The 19,486-nt window shown below is 37.1% G+C and overlaps 1 protein-coding gene across 2 annotated transcripts in view; it reads left to right on the top strand.

The window, feature by feature from the left end:
• The window catches only part of LOC138175901 (reelin-like), a 566,655-nt gene that overhangs the window by 448,577 nt on the left and 98,592 nt on the right, over positions 1–19,486 (top strand). For both annotated transcript variants that reach the window (XM_069106558.1, XM_069106557.1), the window contains exons 31-36: positions 1,238–1,314; positions 9,033–9,191; positions 9,416–9,604; positions 10,314–10,587; positions 14,397–14,537; positions 14,648–14,825. In XM_069106558.1, the coding sequence (XP_068962659.1) occupies positions 1,238–1,314; positions 9,033–9,191; positions 9,416–9,604; positions 10,314–10,587; positions 14,397–14,537; positions 14,648–14,825 (1,018 nt within the window). The remainder of the gene's footprint in view (positions 1–1,237; positions 1,315–9,032; positions 9,192–9,415; positions 9,605–10,313; positions 10,588–14,396; positions 14,538–14,647; positions 14,826–19,486) is intronic.

The following is a 19,486-nucleotide window of genomic DNA, read 5'->3' as shown; positions in this document are numbered from 1 at the left end:
TCTCTCTCTCTCTCTCTCTCTCTGTCTCTCTCTCTGTCTCTCTCTCTCTCTCTCTCTCTCTCTCTCTCTCTCTCTCTCTCTCTCTCTCTCTCTCTCTCTCTCTCTCTCTCTCTCTCTCTCTCTCTCTCTCTCTCTCTCTCCCCCTCTCCCTCTCCCTCCCTCTTCTGCTTTCCCCCCTCCCCCTCTCCCCCAGTAAACACTAATAGCCATTTCTCCAGTTGCCCATGAATGAACTTTATAAGAAAGTGGAAGGGAGAGACATAACTTTTCTTTTGTAATAAAGTGTAATAAAGCAAAGATTGTAGTATGAATGATTCTTTAGTGAAATAGCCATGGGGCTTGGCAACTTCAAATTCTAAACTGGACACCTTTAATTCTGATGTCTTGGAAAAATGCCTACAGTGACACCTACTGGTTAAATAGTTAATTTAATTAAAAACTAAATAGTTTTCCATTAAGGAATAAAATGCAGAAAAAATTAAAAATCAAAGATACCTTTTTCTATTGTTTACAATACATACATATATGTTGCTTATGATATATATTGTAAAAATAAAACAATAAAACATGTGTATTGTTTATAATCCAAGTTTTACACCCATCCAGAACTCTAGATGACATTGAATTCAAAATCCCTCCCCTTCTCTAAATGGGGGTTCTAGGAGGGGAAAAGTAGAAAGTATTGGTACACAAAATCACTGAGGCATGAAAGGTAAATCTGAATGCTTTTTGTTGTAAGGGTATTAGTCCTGATTTACAACCTTTATTGTTTCTCTGAGTCATCAAAACTCACATCAGGTCTTATAGAAAGCAATCTGGCTGAAGCAAGGTATAACATTCAACTTTCTAGTACCAAAAGTAAAAAAAAAAAGTAACATGTTTCCTGGTTCCTCCTTAGCTGTGGATTTCACAAATTTTTATTTGAGTTTACCAAGTTAAATAAACCAAGATGTTCGTCTGTTTGAAGAACTATGATTGTTAACTCAGAACTGTCTTTACAATTTTATTTAATTTAGGTTGATTTTACTTAAAGAAATTACATTATAAGAGCAGTTTGAAGTATTATAAAAAACTACAGGATTGGGCTTGTTACAAACTAGGCATTCTCTAGTGTCCATGAGCACTTGGGTTTTAAAAATATTTAAAACTTAGAGAAATTGTTGAAAGGTAGAAATAATACAAGACAGCTAACTCTACTTCCACCTCAGCTTAAGTAAACTTTGTTTGTTTTTCCCAGACTTGTTCAGTTTTATATACAGATTGGAAGCAAAACTCCTGGTGCCACCTGCAGCAAACCAAGAGCTAGAAATGAAGGTAATTTTTTTCAACATGCACGGTAACTACTACCTACAAATTGATGTATATTTTTTTAAAAAATAAAATTAAGATTAGATATTGGTAGCTTGGATCTTCCATTTTTATTTATTGGTTGTTTCTCTTCTATTAGCTCTAAATACTGTGAATATTCTACAAAGGACTGTCTGTTTACCCATACACTGTTGTATACACCTCATAATTAGTCGTGGGCATTTCCCACATTTAAGAAATACCATTTTAGGGATATTTTTAAAAAATACTACTTAGCCCACGATTCAAATGAGCTTGAAGTACCACAGAAGTCGATTGGGTTTTTGTTTAGAGGATAACCTAAACTTTTTTTAAAATTTCCTAAAGAGAAAGGAAGCAACAATGACCCTAAAACTATAGGCATGATATTTTTGAGTGGTGTAAAACTGAATGCAAGTTAGAACACACTTCTAGCCCATTTTTTAAAAACTAATACTACCAGTGGGGATCTCTGGAAAATTTTTGTGAGTGAGTAGAACAATTCTTAATCCTTTCTTGCCTTGAGTCTCATCCCTCCCTCCATGACACCTTCTATCCCCTTTAGGTGTTCACTGAATTGTAGAAGGAGGTTTGAGTTGAACCTATTCCCTAGGAATCTTTAGAGATCCTTGAAATTACCCAGTACTCATTTGGATGTCTTTCTGTTACATTGGGCTTCCTACACCTACCTCCATCATAGCCCAAGCATCTCGAGCACGTCTGGAAGTTTTCAAAATACAGCATGATTCTAAGGGTGATATCAAGCTGCAGACTGCCAGGAGAAAGAAGGCATTTGTGCTTATTCCCCATCTGCATTTGACTAAAACTTTAACCATGTAATAAAGTCAACTCTTGAGGGACAAGTTTTTATGCATTTCTTTCTACCTTTCCATCAATTGTTCTATGCTCTGGCAACTATCAAAATAAGAAAGTTTGGATATCTAGACAAGTTAATTTGAGAATTAATATTCCAGTCATGATGTAGACCATCAGAGTATAGTTGATGATACTATATTCAAGGTAGTCTTCATTATCAGTAGAGTGAAACTGGGCTAGATTTATACAATATGTTTTATGCAGCCATGTTTGATATAAGAAATCTTGTATCTGATGTTGTAATATGCTTCAGACATCATTAACATCAACTGGTGGAAAGATCACATAGAAAGAGGCATACTCATTCATTTCTTTTGGGCGGGCTTTTTTTGGAGTGGGGGAAGACAGGGCAATTGGGGTTAAATGACTTGCCCAAGGTCACATGGATAGTAAGTGTTAAATATCTGAGGTCAGATTTGAACTCAGGTCTTCCTGTCTCCAGGGCCAGTGTTCTATTCACTGTGCCACTTAGATGCCCCAATACTCATTCATTTCTGGTGGAATTGCAAACCAGTGGAATCTAAATATGGAAGAAAATAGAAAAAATAAAATATGTGCTTTGGCCCAACAATTTCATTCTTTGGAATGTACCCTGAAGGTAATAGTTAAAAAGCAAGGCAAAATCTTAATAGCAACATTATTTTTAATCAAAAAAATGTGTAAGTAATATAAACGTCCATCAGATGGGGAATATTTACACAAACTGTAGTCTGTGAATGTGGTAGAATGCTACTCTACAATTAGATTGACAAGAATGAGGAAAAGAGGGAAATATGGAAAGACATAAAAAATGTAATGTGAAAAAGTCAGAACCAGAATTATGTGAGAACTGTGAGTAGGAATTAATGGATGAGCAAATAATCTTGATGAGGACAAAGAGTGGCTTCATGAATTGATATTTCATGAGAAGAAACTTCATGAATTGAGTATAATTTATTTAAATATTGTGGTTTGTCCTTCTCATCTTAAAGAGGACCATGACATCAGGCAGGTGATACCATGACTTGCAAGTTAACTGGATTTAAGTGAGAGAGGGCTGTGCAAGGTCACCACCTCACCTTCTCCTCCAGAGCCAAATGGGTCCAGTGGACAGATATAGATCAGTACAACTGGAGATGGCCCAGCTATTTAAATGTAACCAGTTGCAAAGTGAGTTTAATTAGTGGCTTAGTGTTTAATATTAAGTCTAGGATAATTCATTTTTAAACCAAAGAAACTGCTAACTATAAATCTCTATTTGTTAATGTATAAAGTTTGCAAACATGATCCTCAAGCAAGTTAACATTCAAAATATACTCAAAATATAATCTTGCATAGTACTGAGTACTTTCTGTGTGCCCTGAATGTCTGTAGGCACTATGAGAGAGATAAAAAGCATAAAGTAAGATCTCCCCCCTTAAGAAAATTGCAATCTAATTGGCTATACAAAATTAACATAAGTTAAAAAAACAAGAAAACACTAAACTGTAAACTCCTAGCTATGGCTTTAAGAAAAACTTCAGATCAGGGAAGGTCATAATGGTCTGGCATAGCTAGGAAAGCTTTCATAAAGGTGATAGACTTGTTAGAATGGACAAAGGAAAATAATATAAAAATATTAAAGAATTCAAAATCTAAAACTTCAAAATTGATAACTTGGAGAGGGTAGAGGAGGGAGATGGAAGTGGAGAAGGGCAACAGACAATCTTGGTATGTAGTAATCCAGCCAACTTTGATAGCTCCTACAGAGAAATCTAACCAACCAGTAAACAAATTGCAGTATGTGAAGGCCTATTGAGTAATCTTTGTCTGAGGCATGTTAATCATCATTTTCTTCAAGCTCCTTCCCTTCTCTTCCTGACTCCCCTATTGCCTAAACTCCCATCACCTTTTAATTGCCTATCACAGTAGCCTGCTGGTGGATCTGCTTACTTCAAGTCTTTTTTTCACAGCAGTCCATCCTCTGCTCAACTGTCAAAGCTCAAATCTGACCATTTCACCACTACCACCCCCCATTCGATAAATTTCAGCGGCTCACTATCACCTCCAAGATCAAATATAAAATCCTCTCTGGAATATTCAAAGCTCTTTACAACCTGGCCCCATCATACCTTTCGAATCTTTTTTTTTTTTTTGGATGGGGGATGGCAAGGCAGTTGGGGTTAAGTGACTTGCCCAAGGTCACATGGCTAGTAAGAGGGGGGGGTCAAGTGTCTGAGGCTGAATTGGAACTCAGGTCCCCCTAACTCCAGGGTCAGCGCTCTATTCACTGTGCCACCTATCTGCCGACTTTCCAATCTTCTTAAGCCTTCTTCCCCAGCTTGTACTCTGCAATCCAGTGACACTGGCCCCCTTGATATTGCTTGCACAAGACACTCCACCTCCAGATTTGGAATTTTCACATACCTGGAATACTCTCCCTCCTCCCTCTTGTCTTCTCTGGCTTCCTTCAAGTCCCAGCTAAAATTGTGTCTTCTATAAGGAGCCCTTTTTGACCCTCCTTAATGCTAATGTCTTCCCTCTATGATTAGCTCCCATTTACCCTGCATAATTTCTATGCATAGTTGTTGGCGTATGGTCTCCTGCACTGGGCTATTGAGTCCCTTGAGAGCAGGAACTGATTATTTTGCCTTTCTTTGTTTTCTTAGGCTTAGAATGACATAGTAGGAGCCACATAGTAGGAGCTTCACAAATGCTTCTTGACTAGTAACGACACCATTATTCTGCAGGTCACTACAAGGAGAAACTATAGCATCTTATCTTCTTTGATGTTTCTTCTCTTCTCCTTTCATCTAAATCCTATAAATTCCTTCCATTCTTCATATCCAGTCTGATTTCTAAAATCTTACTTTAGGGGGTGGCTAGGTGAAGCAGTGAATAGAGGACCAGCCCTGGAGTCAGGAGGACCTGAGTTCAAATCTGACCTCAGACACTTAACACAAAAAACTAGCTTGTGACCTTGGGCAAGTCACTTAACTCCAATTGCCTTACCTTCCCCACTCAAAAAAAAAATAATACCCAAAAAATATTACTTTATAATCTCTCCCATTTCTTTTCATTCCCACCTGATGATCCTGATGGATTGCTTTCTCATTGGTCTTTGTGCCTCCAACTTCTCCATACATTCTGTCCTTCACAGTGCCACTAAACAAATCTTGCTCATATATGGCTTCTTTTCTGTCACCCCACTGTTCAGAAACTAACTAGGTTCCAGTAAGATGAGATAGGACTAGACATGTGATTTCATTGGAATCAGACGTGTCCATTAAGGAAACTCCCCCTACCAAAGAAAACTGGCACCTTCTGTGCAATAGATCATAGCCCGGGGCATTGAAGGGTTAAGTAACTTGGCCAGGGTTGCCCAACTAGAGTGTATCAGACACTGAACCCAGATCTTTCTTACTCCACAACTGACTCTCTATTCCCCCATGTCATATTGCCTCTGATTACTTCAAGAATAAAGTCCAAAATCCTTTTCCTGTCATTTGAGATTTTGTACAGTCCACCCAAATGAACCTTTCCTGCTTTATTTCCCAGGACTATCCCATACAAAACCACCCTTCTGGCCAAACTCACTCTCTTCTAAACATGTCTTGTGCTCCCCTGTTTTTTTCTCCATTCTCCACAGGTGTGCTTTCTTCCTCCTATCTCCAGATCCCACCGATGTCTTAAGAAATAAGTCCAATCCCATCTCTTCCACGGAACTACCCTGGTGCATTCATGCTTAAATGATCCCTCTTTTTGTATTTTTTGTGTCCGTTATCATTCATTACCTTGCATTTTTGATAATCTTTGTGTGTATATAGCTCCCTAACTATATAATATAATCTCCTTGAGGGCAGGGACCATGTTTTATATTTCTTTGTATTCCTCAAAGCATTCAGTGCTGTGACTTACTGATAATACCTCCTTTGTATCAAGAGAATAAAATCTGTGTAGCAGCTGCTCAGCCAATAGCTAGTAACTGATTGATGTTGTGAATTCAAAGTAATATATGCAGTCGTCTCATCTTCAGACATAAAGAACAGTATATATTTCTGCTTGTTTGTTAATCTTTTACCTTCAATGTTCCATTTAAATAATGGAGAGAGAATTCATAATTGTTTTTAAGGAGCAGACTCTAGAAGGAGAATTCTTAGTCAGGAAGACAGAGCAGAAGTATCCTCTAGTACAAAGGACCCCTGTGTAGTGTGAGTCTCAGCACCAAATCTAACTCTGATATAGTAGCAGGTGTGATTGAAACTGTAGGGAATAGTGCCTGGAGGAGAAGGCTGGAAACAAGCAACTTTTTTCTGAACCACTCTCAAATCCCTGTACCCCAAGCCCCTTCCCTCTGTGTAATTTGCATCCTGCAGTCACTTCTCAGTCTTTTGTGGAAAACTGGCTGTTAAAATGTAAATCTGCTAAATCCAAGGGCAAATCTCTTACAGGGATGAAAGTAAAGATTTTTGGCTTACTCAAGCTGAAGCATCAATCTGCATATTTGGAATTAAAATCAGAATTGGGCTATTTTCATTAAGACTGGGCAGAACACAGATGCAGTTGCAGTGTAAAAAGAGATGTTTTACATGTCTTAAAACAGTCAATAGATGAGCTTAAATTGCTTGGTTTATTCAGACATACAATGCGTTCAATGACACAGCTAATGAGGATCAGCAAATGGGATAAAATGAATATGGCCGTTTCCCTCCCTTGCATTTTATCCACACGTTGACACTTATCAGAGTGTGGCTTCTTTGATTATCCTCTATAAAGGACCGCTTTATCTCTGCAGGGCTTTGTTGTGGCCTGAGGTTGAATATGATGCTCCTGAAAGAGTTAATTCAGTAAAAGACAACTTTTGTGACTGTCACAGTGCTTTGTCCTAGAGAATGAAATAGCCAGTGAGATTGTGTGCTTATTAATCAACATTTATTTTTCTCTGTTATTACCTGGGTTATTTATCTACTTGATAACTAACTTTTTCCTGCTTTTCCATTTTTCTAAAATGTATTACAATCTAAATTAAGAGTTCTGAGGAAGGCCAAGTTTCATTGAAAATATTATGTCAAGCATGAGCATTGTGGCATACATCTGTAATACCTGCTTTTGAGGGAAGCTGTAACTGGCAGATAACTTGATCCCAGGAGTTTTGAGCTTTGGTAGGAAAGGCCAATCATGTTGAGTAAGCCCAAGTAAGTTTGGCATGAATGTGATGAGCCTACAGGAGCCCCACTGGCTTGTCTCAGGAGAAGAAAACTATCTCATGCCAATCAGGGTGGGATCAGCCCTGTACTTCCAGCCTCAGTGAGATGTGGAGGCCACAAAAAAAAAGCAGAGAGAGAGAGACAGAGAGACAGAGACAGAGAGAGAGACAGAGACAGAGAGAGACAGAGAGACAGAGACAGAGAGACAGAGACAGAAAGACAGAGAGAGAGAGACAGAGAGAGAGACAGAGACAGAGACAGAAAGACAGAGAGAGAGAGAGACAAAGAGAGAGAAAGAGAGAGAGACAGAGAGAGAGAGAAGAGGGAAGAGGAGGAGGAGGAGGAATTGATAATATTCAGCCACACTGCCATAACTCCTGAAAGTCAGAAAGATATAGTTTAAGCCAAGATTTGGATTGTATATCAAAGCTTTTGCTAGGTAGCCCAGCCCAAGTATGTTTCCTTGATCTGATGGATAAAAGATAGAAATCAGATTCACCTCTGCTTTTCTATCTGCCTCATTCTGGTTCCGCCCCTCAGAGCAGGATTTTCTGGCATGTGATTTTCACTTTATCTTTGAGAATACTATCAATGTCATAGCTCTAGAGCAATAATGTTCCTTTCTTATTCTCAAGCATTCTTGAGGATTTCTTTGCCTCTTTCATGAATTTGATGATGATGACGATGATGATGATACTTGCCTCAATTTTTTTATGAATCTAAGTTTAATCTTCCTAAGGTTTGTTAGTGTTCGTACCCTAGTTATTCTTCCTAGCACCAATTCATGTGTTAAGAGTTTGGGTTTTTGTTTCATGATAAGAACAAAAGAGAGAGGCAGGATGATGTGGTTGATCAAAAGAGTCAGTTGCATAACAAGTGCCTATCTGCCATGGTAGATAAAATACCAGCCACAAGATGAAAATATACTTTGCCATAGCAATCATCTTCTAGGCTATTGATGTGTTCTTAGAATGTACTAGATGAAAATACACTGGTGGTTTATTGTGATTTATTTTAATTAGTTTATTATTATGATTTATTTATTATTTGCCATTTATAGATGAGGAAATTTAAGCACAGATTAGTTCAATGATATGCTAAAAAGAAAAAATTAAGCAGTTTGAAAATTGCAGAGCCAAGTCTTGAACCCAGTTCTTCCTGACTACCAGTTCTTCCCTCTTTGGCTATGGCGTGCCACCTCTAGAGGCAGCATCTTGTGATTCAGTTCTACAAGTAGTCTTGATGGTTCCTAAACACATATTATAGTAACCTCTCTGTCAGGCTGCATGAGAAATATTTTGTTTTGATAGACTAAACACCCAGATTCATACAGTGCTGTCATATATGTTATATTCAGGTTATCAATTTTTTAATTGCAATCTACTTAGAACACCGTTATACAGAACTAGTGATAGATTGTAGTGTGTCATCAGAAGCTACTAAATTCAGCCATACTTATCACCAGCTGGGTCACAAAATGATCAGTTTTTTAGTCCACAGCAATTCCCCAAGAAAGATAGATTGGAGATGGGAGGAACAAGAAGCAGAAAAACCAATGAGGACCAAAAGTCTAAGCAAGAGAGAATATCCAGGCAAAAGTCTGACATAGAGTGACGGCTGGGTGAGCATGCAAGTAACTGAATTTTTCTATCTTCTTTTGTCTAGGACTTGTGGTTCAGTATTCAAATGATAATGGAATACTATGGCATTTACTTCGAGAGCTGGACTTCATGTCTTTTCTAGAACCACAGATCATTTCCATAGATTTGCCACGGGAGGCCAAGACATCTGCAACAGCTTTTCGATGGTGGCAACCCCAACATGGTAGGCTACAATGCATTGAAAGTTTGATTGGTTCTGTTTAATCCATCAAAGAGTTTATGTCTATCAGTATTGGCAAGTTGTACTCAATCTTACTGGAAAGATGACCTAATAACATCAAGAATCATGTATTTCTTATTTCTGTGTCACTTCAAGACAATCTTCATATTTGTGAGATATATTAAATAATGGCATTCTACTAACTGTCCATTTTTATCTGATTTCAGGAAAGCACTCAGCACAATGGGCCTTGGATGATGTCCTTATAGGAATGAATGACAGCTCTCAAACTGGTTTTAAGGATAAATTTGATGGTTCTATAGATTTACAAGCCAATTGGTATAGAATTCAAGGAGGTCAAGTAGATATTGACTGTCTCTCTATGGATACTGCTCTGACATTCAGTGAAAGCATAGGTAAATTCACCACAGGAACTATGTTTTTATAGGATTTAAAAGAAAATTATGTAATGCAGAGCTTTATACCTAACTGCCTGGAGCAAAGTATACTTCTAAGACCAGAGATTTCTTTCTCCTCATATAGTTTGACTATTACAATAGGTTACTCATTGTGTTGTTTGTCTTGGATGGGGAATGGAATGACATGACTAGATCTCTTTTAAAATATAGAGTAAATATCATAAGATCATAGGCCTAGAGCTAGAAAGGACTTTGGAGACCATTTAGTGCAACACCTTTATTTTACATATGAGGAAACTGAGGCCTTGAGACATTAAATTACTTGCCAAAGGTCACTCATGTGGTAAGCATCAAAGGTGATATATGAACTCGTGTCCTTCCATTCCTTGGCCAGTGGTATTTCCACTATTCCATGTTGTTTCTTTTGAATCTATGACTTCATATTTTTAATTTGTAGAATTACTCATTTGAGGCCTGCTATTGTCTATAATGCTAGAAGTCAAGTGTTCCGAATGAGCAATTGATACGACTGTGTTCTTATCATACAAATAGAATATGAATTGATGAAAAGGGGGAAAAATCAAAATAAATATGATCTGCTTAAGAAATAGACATCTTCTACATTCCAGCTAAAAATTTAGTACAATCATAGAGTTTCAATAAACAAACTGAAAAATGTTCATTTCCCCCCCCCTCCCTTTTTTAGGAAAACCCCGATATGCTGAGACCTGGGATTTTCATGTGACGGCTTCCACTTTTCTCCAGTTTGAGCTGAGCATGGGCTGCACCAAACCTTTCAGTGACTCCCATAGTGTCCAACTCCAGTATTCCCTAAACAATGGGAGAGACTGGCATCTTGTCACTGAAGAGTGTGTTCCTCCAACTATTGGCTGTCTACATTACACAGAAAGTTCAATTTACACCTCGGAAAGATTCCAGAATTGGAAGCGAGTCACTGTCTACCTTCCACTCTCTACCATGTGAGAATTACCATGTTGGCTACATGTCAGAACTTTAAACTGCACTCATCTAATTTGAAAAAAAAATGTGACCCCCTGGGGAAATCTATGAATCTTTCTTGATAATTACATATGGAATATGCTCGGTGGGTGGGGGACAGAAGGGAGTACAGCACTTTAGATTGCATTACTAAATGGATTTAAATGTAATGCAATCAACTAAAGGATTTTGAAAATTCCACTTCCTTAAGCCTTCCTGTTGACAAGGATGACTGCAGACTGAACATTCCTTTTAATGCCAAGTTATAGTCAAAAGCAAAGATGCAAATGAGTATTGCCCACATACCAGGCTGATGCTTAACTTATATCTCTCTCATACATAGTAAAACACAATGTAGGGGAAAACAGACTTAATCTTTCAGCCTCTCTGATACCACTTCTTCAAGAGACAATTCTGTCTCTTTTTTCTCTCCTCACATATATTCCAGACTGCTACTGATCACTTAGCACAGTGTAGGTGTTTAATAAATGCTTACTACCTGACTGACCAACTAGCCCTAGCCAATGATATTGTTTCTGGCTACTTGTACCTATTCCCAAAGTATAGGGTGATGGGAATCTTTTGTTTTCAGATGCTGGTGCATCAGCCAAGTTGCAGAAATGAATGGGCAAAACTAAACCTTTTATTATTAAATTTGAAATCTTTACTGATTTCATCCATAGTGTAAGACTGAAATATTAACAAGACTTTAGTTCTAAAGATGCTAACAATGACCTTAATAAGTAGTAAAAGATTTAAATGAGATATCATACTATAATATTTTTATCAAAGAGAACTTTTCACCTAACCTTCCACATCATCCAGTAGTACTAATAAACCTGAAAGTGACCACAGCATAGGAAATAATTCCTTGGTCCATAATGGCAGGTAGTATTTGCTCCTGCTGGCAAGATGATTTCATAACATTAAGAATCATGGGTTTCTTATTTCTATGCCAACATCAAGACAGTCTGATCTTCAGTGTGACATAGAAACAAAACCAATTCCAGAGTTGAAAGAAGCCTTAGAGATCATTTCTTCCAACCACTTCACTTTACTCCTGAGGAAATTGACTCTCAGCTCAGGATTTTTTTTCTTTTCTACTTCTCTAGCTCCCAAACATGGCATAGTGGACAGGACAAAGAATTTTGAGTCAGAGCACCTAGTTACATGTACCTCACCATGTACTACTTTCATGACATTGGGCAAGTCTCTTCACCCCTTTGAGCCTCACTTCCTCATTTGTAAATGTAGGGAGTTGGACTCAATGGCACCCAAGGTCCTTTCCTGCTCTAAATCTATAATCTGACAATCCCATGATCATAGATCAATTATTTAAAGTTGAAATCCAAAAGGGCAAGTAACCATTGTGAAAAAAATGTCAGCTGCGTGTTTTTTCCTGCTCTGCTACCACTGAGAATTTGGATTACAATCTTGGGACCACTGCCCCTTTATCCAGCACCCCTGTTAGGAATTAATGTGTTTTCATCAATATCACACACAACTCAGTGGTTTGGTATGCAGTACACTAGTATAACAGGATGCTAACTACAAATAGGTAATAGTTATAGGTAAAGAACTTTATTTCAGAGCCCAGCTGTGTGTGACTTAGGAAGTGGCTATTTAGACATTTTTGGATGTGGGTCTCTTTGTCCAGCATCCTGAGTACACATTCTTCCCTACCCAAGTCCTCCTTAGCCTGGTTTTCTGGTAAGTCTGGTTTAATAAGGTCTTCCTTGTTGCTGCTGTTGTTGAATCATTTCAGTCATAGGTGATTCTTCATGACCCTATTTGTGGTTTTCTTAGCAAAGATACTGGAGTGGTTTGTTATTTTTTTCCTTCTCCAGTTCATTTTATAGATGAGGAAACTGAAACAAACAGGGTTAAGTGACTTGCCCAGGGCCATACAACTCGTTAGTGTCTAAAGCTGAATTCAAACTCGGATCTTCTTGACTCTCTAGGCCTGACTCGCTACCCACTGCACCATCTTGCTGCCTTCCTACTTTATTCCTACTTCCTTCAATCCAGCCCAGAGCTTCTGTGGTCATTGAAGAAGCAGAGTCTCTTCTAGGCGATTCTATGAACCTTACCTTCCAATTTAAGATGAACTGGAGCATAGTACAGTTGTGATGGTTTCACCGCTGTCTTCCCCCTCTGGTTTTAGAGATCCCCCATACTGTTTTTTGGATGCTACAGCTGGACACTTTATCTTCAGACTAACTTATCATGTCTCTGATTTTTCAGTTGCCTCTCTGCCATATTCCTCTCTCTGCCTTTGTAAGGTGTTTATGTATCTTCCTGCTCCCTCCTCTTAACTGGTTACTGTTCTCCCTATTCAAAACCTAGTTTCTCCTAAATCCAGTCTACCATTTCTGAAGGAAACCTATCAAATAAAATGCTTTAAAATATTTTTTCTTATTTAAGTAGCGTGCCTTTGCAGTGGTAGTTCTCCATCCCTGGAATACATTCCCTTCTTGCCTCTGCCTCTTAGACTCCCTCATTGCCTTCGAAATTCAATTGCTTCTACAGGAAGTCTTCCCTGATTAATCCATCCAGCTCCTAGTTCTTTCATCATCCCTAATTAACTTGTATCTATTTTATAAATACTTACACATGTACGTGTTGTCTCCTCCCATAGAATATAAGCTCCTTGAGAACAAGGACTATTTCATTTTAGGTTTTCTATCCCCAGTGCCTAGCTTTGTGCCTGGCACATAATAGATACTTAATAAATGGTCATTAGTTGATTAATTGACTATGTAGAAACCAATAAAGCAATGGTAACCTTTAACTGGCCACTAGGTAGCTTAATGGATAGAGCACTGGACCTGGAGTCAGAAAGATCTGAGTTCAAATCCAGCCTCAGACACTATCTGTGTGACCCTGGGCAAGTCATTTAACTTCTGTTTAAGAAAGAAATGGCAAACCATTTCAATATCTTTGCCAGGAAAACCCCATGGACAGCATTGGTGTCCACAGGGTTACAAAGAGTTGAATACAACTCAATGACTGAATGACAAACAGCAATCTTGGACTTTGTGGAGAAGCAGAGTATCCAGTGTTAGGGAGTGTCTGAGGCCAGAGTTTACTCCAGGCCCAGCACTTACCTGCCCTCTAGCACTATACTATCTGCATTTGAAGGATAATCTTATGGGAGAGAAACTAAAGTTCTTGTGCTTGCGTAGAAGTTATAAAAGAGAAAATATCCTGCTTTCCCATACCCCTCCAGTGTAGGGAAACCCTATTTCCTTAGGACCATGCTATAGACACATTTTAATAAGTTCAATAAATTATTTATTTATTATTAAATAAGTTAAATAAATAAATAAAATGAAAAGTTAAATAACTTTTTGCAGACTGCTCAGGGAACCTGCCTTTTACAACATTGTTTCTCTGCAAAAGTATCTTTTGAGTTCCAAACTTGGACCCAACTTACAAAAACTTCTGAATTATTAATAATTGAGAGGATGGTCTGTATTCCTTTACAATACTTCTATCCCTGGTCATTATTTATCGCATAAGAAGGCTTGAGTGTGTTTCTGGCAAAGACGAAATGAAGTAACTGAAATCTTTCTTTCACATTTCATATATGCTATGTAAGTTTCATTTGACATAGTTATGATGACATATAGAAAAAAACAATTTCTGCCAATTCTGAAGGAGCTTACTTTCAATCAGGACAGTTAAAATTAAGGAAGGCCGCGAGTTAGAGAGAGAACTATATTAAAGTCATTTCTCTTATGTATATGACTCTCGTTAGACTAAATGACCACCACTCTTCTTTGCCTAGCTCTCCCAGAACAAAGTTCAGATGGATTCAGTCAAACTACACACCTGGTGCTGATTCTTGGGCTATTGATAATGTTGTACTCGCATCTGGGTGTCCTTGGATGTGCTCTGGACATGGAATCTGTGAGCTGGGACACTGTGTGTAAGTAGTTAAAAATAGTTTTTCTTCCCATTACAAAAGCCAGATTGAATCATTGTAATGTTTACTTTTCCTCAACAATAATACTTTTTCCTAATCATTTTTTTCCTTAGGTGTGATAGAGGCTTCGGTGGACCTTACTGTGTTCCTATTGTTTCCTTGCCCTCGGTTCTTAAAGATGACTTCAATGGTAATTTGCATCCTGATCTCTGGCCTGAAGTCTACGGAGCTGAGAGAGGAAACCTGAATGGAGAAACCATTAAATCTGGAACTTCACTCATCTTTAAAGGGGTCAGAAAAGATTCTAGTTATGCATTTTGAAATTTTAATGTTTTTAATTATGACTTTTTCCTTCTACATTCACAAGAATATGGTTTTTTTTAATTATAGTGTACATTACTTTTCACTTTATTATCCTCTTTTGCCCTGGGCCATGTTTTTCTTTGTGTGAAATGCATTCATTTTTTATAAGGACTAAAACATGATACTTTTCTCTGCTTTCAGCTTTCAGAGCTTTCACATTCTCCATTAGAGAAAAATAATATATTTTTGGTTTTTAATCTAGACTGTCTCCTAGGATATAACATTATATGACCATATATTTAACTTATAATGCAAACTATTTTCTTATGAAAATTATCTGGCTTTTATTTGTTTGCTTATTCGGAAGAGAGGAATTTTCTCAGAATGGAATATCTTGTAGTTCATGTTAGGAAGGAAGTTTCAGGAAGCTCATGTCAGGTCAAGAAGAAATGAGTTCAAATCCAGTCTTAGAAACTGACTTAGCTGTTTAACTCTGGGCCAGTCACTTAACCTTTGTTTTCCATGGTTTCCTCATCTACAAAATGAGGACAATAGGAGTCCCAGGGTTTCGAGAATAAACTATGGTATTTGTAAAATGCTTTACAACCTTAAAGCACTATATAAATAGTAGAATTATTATTGTTATTGTTGTTATTTCAGGAATGAATGAAAACCAAATATCTATGCTCCGAAATTTTAAAATCTTATACATTTGTGCGTTTTAACAAAGCTGTCTGATTACTGTGTTGTATTTGTGTGAGGCACTTTTGTTAACCTGGTAAGAGTTCTTCCTTGAACCCTTGCAGTATCTGATATCTCTCAGCATGTGGAAAACTGTTAATCTAGGTGTGTAAATGAAATCTTTAAAAAAAAAACATCTTCCAAATTCTATGCTACCTTAGATGATTAACACCTACAACTTAGAAAATTAGACACCCTAGAACTTTTTCAATTATAAGAAGTGCATGGCTATAATAATCCTTGTTTGTGTCCAGAATTCTTTCAAGGTGTTTAATGATGAGAACAGAACATGTTTGACACCCTGGGGTGTAAAAATCCCTAAGAGCCAAGTAGGAGAGAAGGATGTGTTTAAAAGTGAAAACTGCTGTTATATTTTCAGTCTTGCTAACAAAGCTTTTAATTAACATTTCTAGTGAGCCATTCCTATTTTTCTTTGTGAAAAAAAATGACAAGAAAAAAGAATTGGAAGCTTCTGTTTTTATCATAATCTGAATCTCTTCACTTCTTTAAAAACCAAAGTGAAGAAGGATAAACCTCTATATCTTCACTTCAGCTATCCATGTGTACATGGATTTTCCACATAAATTGTATTATCAACTTTGTAGGATTTAGGGAGGGCTCCAAGTGTGGTCTCCCTATGCTCCATATGTCGACATAGAAATGTGTTTTTGATGCATTTTTAAGAATGAAAGGATTGTTTAATTTCTTTTTTGCTTTTAATAGTGGTATATTAACCTACTTTTTGCTTAGGCTTGAACCAAATGAGTTCACTACATACAGGTTGTCCCAAAAATCTTAGTGCTTATTAGCATAATACAGCAATAAGACTTTTGGAACAAACTGTAAAATATATAAGAAAAAGAAATGTATTCACAGAGAGCAACATATATCCTCTATTAATGTCCTAATTTGGGAGAGGTGACTCTAGTTGATAATGTTTGATCCGAGCCTGATTTCATATTTCACTAGTATAGGAAATTCATAGTTTGGAAACTCTCTCCATTGATGCTGATGAGCAACACAGTTGTAATTCATGGGGCTAGAGGTTATGATAAAAATTATATCTTCCATTTACATAATATTCTCAAGCTTACTGAGTTCTTTCCTTAAAACAATTAGCTAGTAGCACAAATATCATCCTCATTTTACAGAAAAAGAAAATAAGACTCAAGGAAATTACATGACTTGTCTATGGTCACATAGGTAAAAAGTTTGCCTATCAAGTCCCATGATCTGCCTGACGCTACCAGGATGGAAAAGCTCTTAGTATGACCCAACAACAGACTTTGGAAAGACATCCCCACATGAAGATTGGTTTATCCCCCACAGTTCATGAAGGTTGTTCATTCAGTTGTGAGAGTCACAGTCTGAGTCCAAAGAAGGAGCACCCATGTCAACATTAAAGTACAATATATAATGGTACATAAGGAACTGGAAAGACTCACTTGGGCCAGCTTAAGTTGGGATAGGGAAGTGCTGTGACAGAATAGAAATAAGGTTGGTTTGGGAATCAGAGAACCTGTGTTCACATTCTGCTTCTACCACTTACTACATGTGTGACCCTGGACAAATCCCTTAACTTCTCTGGACTCCAGTTCCTTATCACAAAATTTATGACCTCTAAGGTCCCTTCTGGTTCTCAATCTATGACCCTCTAATCCTACTTTAAGAAATATATGGGGGCGGCCAGGTGGCTCAGTGAGTAAGAGCACCGGCTCCAGTGTTGGGATGACCTGGAGATCAAATCCTGGGCTCAGACTCTCAGCACCCACACCCAGAAATAACTGGCCATGTAACCTTGAGCAAGTTACTTAACCCCAATTGCTTTAAAAATATATATATATATATGATATAACATATTTCACTTAAGTACAAAGAAGGTTCTTTTTCTAGCATAGTTAAGTTGCTAATTTTTTACAAATTAATTCCTCGAAACTGCCCCATAAAATGGATGCTTATAAAACAAATCATAATGTTCAATGTGATAACTGGAGATTATGTTACCAATGACCGCATCATATTAATTAGACATAACTAAGTATGTTTTAAAAGCCAAGATATAATAGCTACCAAAATGTAAGCTCTACCCTGCTGCCTTATCACGGTGTGGAGGTTAACTCTAAGTTCCTGAAGACTATGGCCAGTGAATGTAAGTTTTGATAGGTTTTAGCAGTCCCCAGCACAAGCTGTGTCTTCTCTCTGAGGAATAACCTAGCTAAGCATGGAGAGACTCATCACCAGAAAGTTGGCTACTGGTTGGTTGATTAATTTGGGGACATAGCAACTCTGGAAATAAGAAAAAAAAATAAAAAATTGCCCTTAGTCTTGTGTCATCTTCTTTTAATTCCTCAGTGACAGTGCAGGAGAGGTGGATAAAGGGGACATTGGGTAGTAAGAATCACACAGATCTTCGGCCACCTATAAACATTTATTTAATTGCTGGTACCTAATACCTTTTTAAAAAAAAAAGTGGGTGTATTGTAAGTAAATGAACCACCTCTACACTGACATTCTCACTACAAATTAAACCAAAAAGACATAAACTGTAAATGGAAAGTCAGATTTCCCCTTAAAACAGTGAATAGAAGAGTTGGCAGAATTCATTTTAACATGTACCCAAGATAGTAATAAATGTCATTTCATGGCACATGTCATCTCACCCTGCAGTACTCAAAAGGAACAAAAGCAAAGAGATCACAATGAGATTCATTTCAGCTTCTACACTACCTTTTATTGTAGAGAAGCAGAGAAATTCTATGAAGAACTGAAAAAGATCCTCCAAATTAAGTCAATATCTGCCCTGATCCTCCGTGACTTGTAAGCAAAGGAGGGCAAAAGGAAAAAACAAAAAAATTCAACAGTTTTTTAAAAAAACCACTTAGGTTTGATGATATGCCTCAGGATCAGGAAATGAAAAAGACCATCATTTTGTAGATTATTTAGAATCTGTGAGCCTCTACCTTACAAATACTTTCTTTAAAGAGACAGATGTGTTAAAAGCCTGATGTCCAAAATACATAGGGAATTGATATAAATCTATGTGACTAAGGATCATTTCACTCTCCAACAGATAAGTGGTCAAAGGTATGAATAGTTTTAGAGAGAGAAAAATTCTGTTATCTACAACCACGTGAAAAGATATTTTATATTACTAATAACAAGATAAATCCAAACCAAATCAATTTTGAGGCACCTCGAATTGGCAAAAATGGTATAAAAAAATATGAAAAAAGACAATGTTATTATGCTTCGAGGAATATTGAATAGGAAGAATTCAGAGAAGCTTGGGAAGGCTAATATGAACTGATGTAGAAAAAAGAAAGCAAAAAACAAAAGAACAACATGCATAATTGCTTTAATAATGGGAAGGAAAGCAATAATAAAGGCTACCCAGTTGAAGTCAAACACAGTAGACAGCTATTGTAAATATTAAAAGTTAAAACATATTCTTATTTTTGTTGGTAAATAATAAACTACAAAAATGGCAATTGCATATACCATCAGTCACAATCAACATAGTAAACTGTTTTGCTTAACTTTTTTTAACCAGAAGGTATTATGGGGTGGGTATTTATTAGGAAGTGAGTGATATGTCAAAGTAAATTATATTTTTTCAAATACTAGAGTTCAGAATACTCTAGATACAGAACAATGTTGCACACAAAAATGAAACTGTCTTGACTGAAAATAGTTACTGTTGTGAGTTATTTTAAAATCAGTCTGTGCAATTAAATCAATCATCAGCAGTCTTTTATTCAGCACCTATTGTTTGTTAGGCACTGTGCTAGGTGCTAGGGATACAACAACCAAAAATGCTTCTTTTAAAATGCTTGCTAATATTGTTCAGTTGTTTTCATTGTGTCCAACACTTTCATGACCCCATTTTGGGTTTTCTTGTCAAAGATATT

This window comes from Petaurus breviceps, unplaced genomic scaffold (genome assembly GCF_028583685.1).
Source record: "Petaurus breviceps papuanus isolate PSGF00001 unplaced genomic scaffold, PetGlider_PUasm1.0 79, whole genome shotgun sequence".
In the NCBI taxonomy this organism is placed as follows: Eukaryota; Metazoa; Chordata; class Mammalia; order Diprotodontia; family Petauridae; genus Petaurus; species Petaurus breviceps.
Note: the sequence above shows the minus strand (reverse complement) of the source record. Positions and strands in the feature narration are given on the sequence as shown.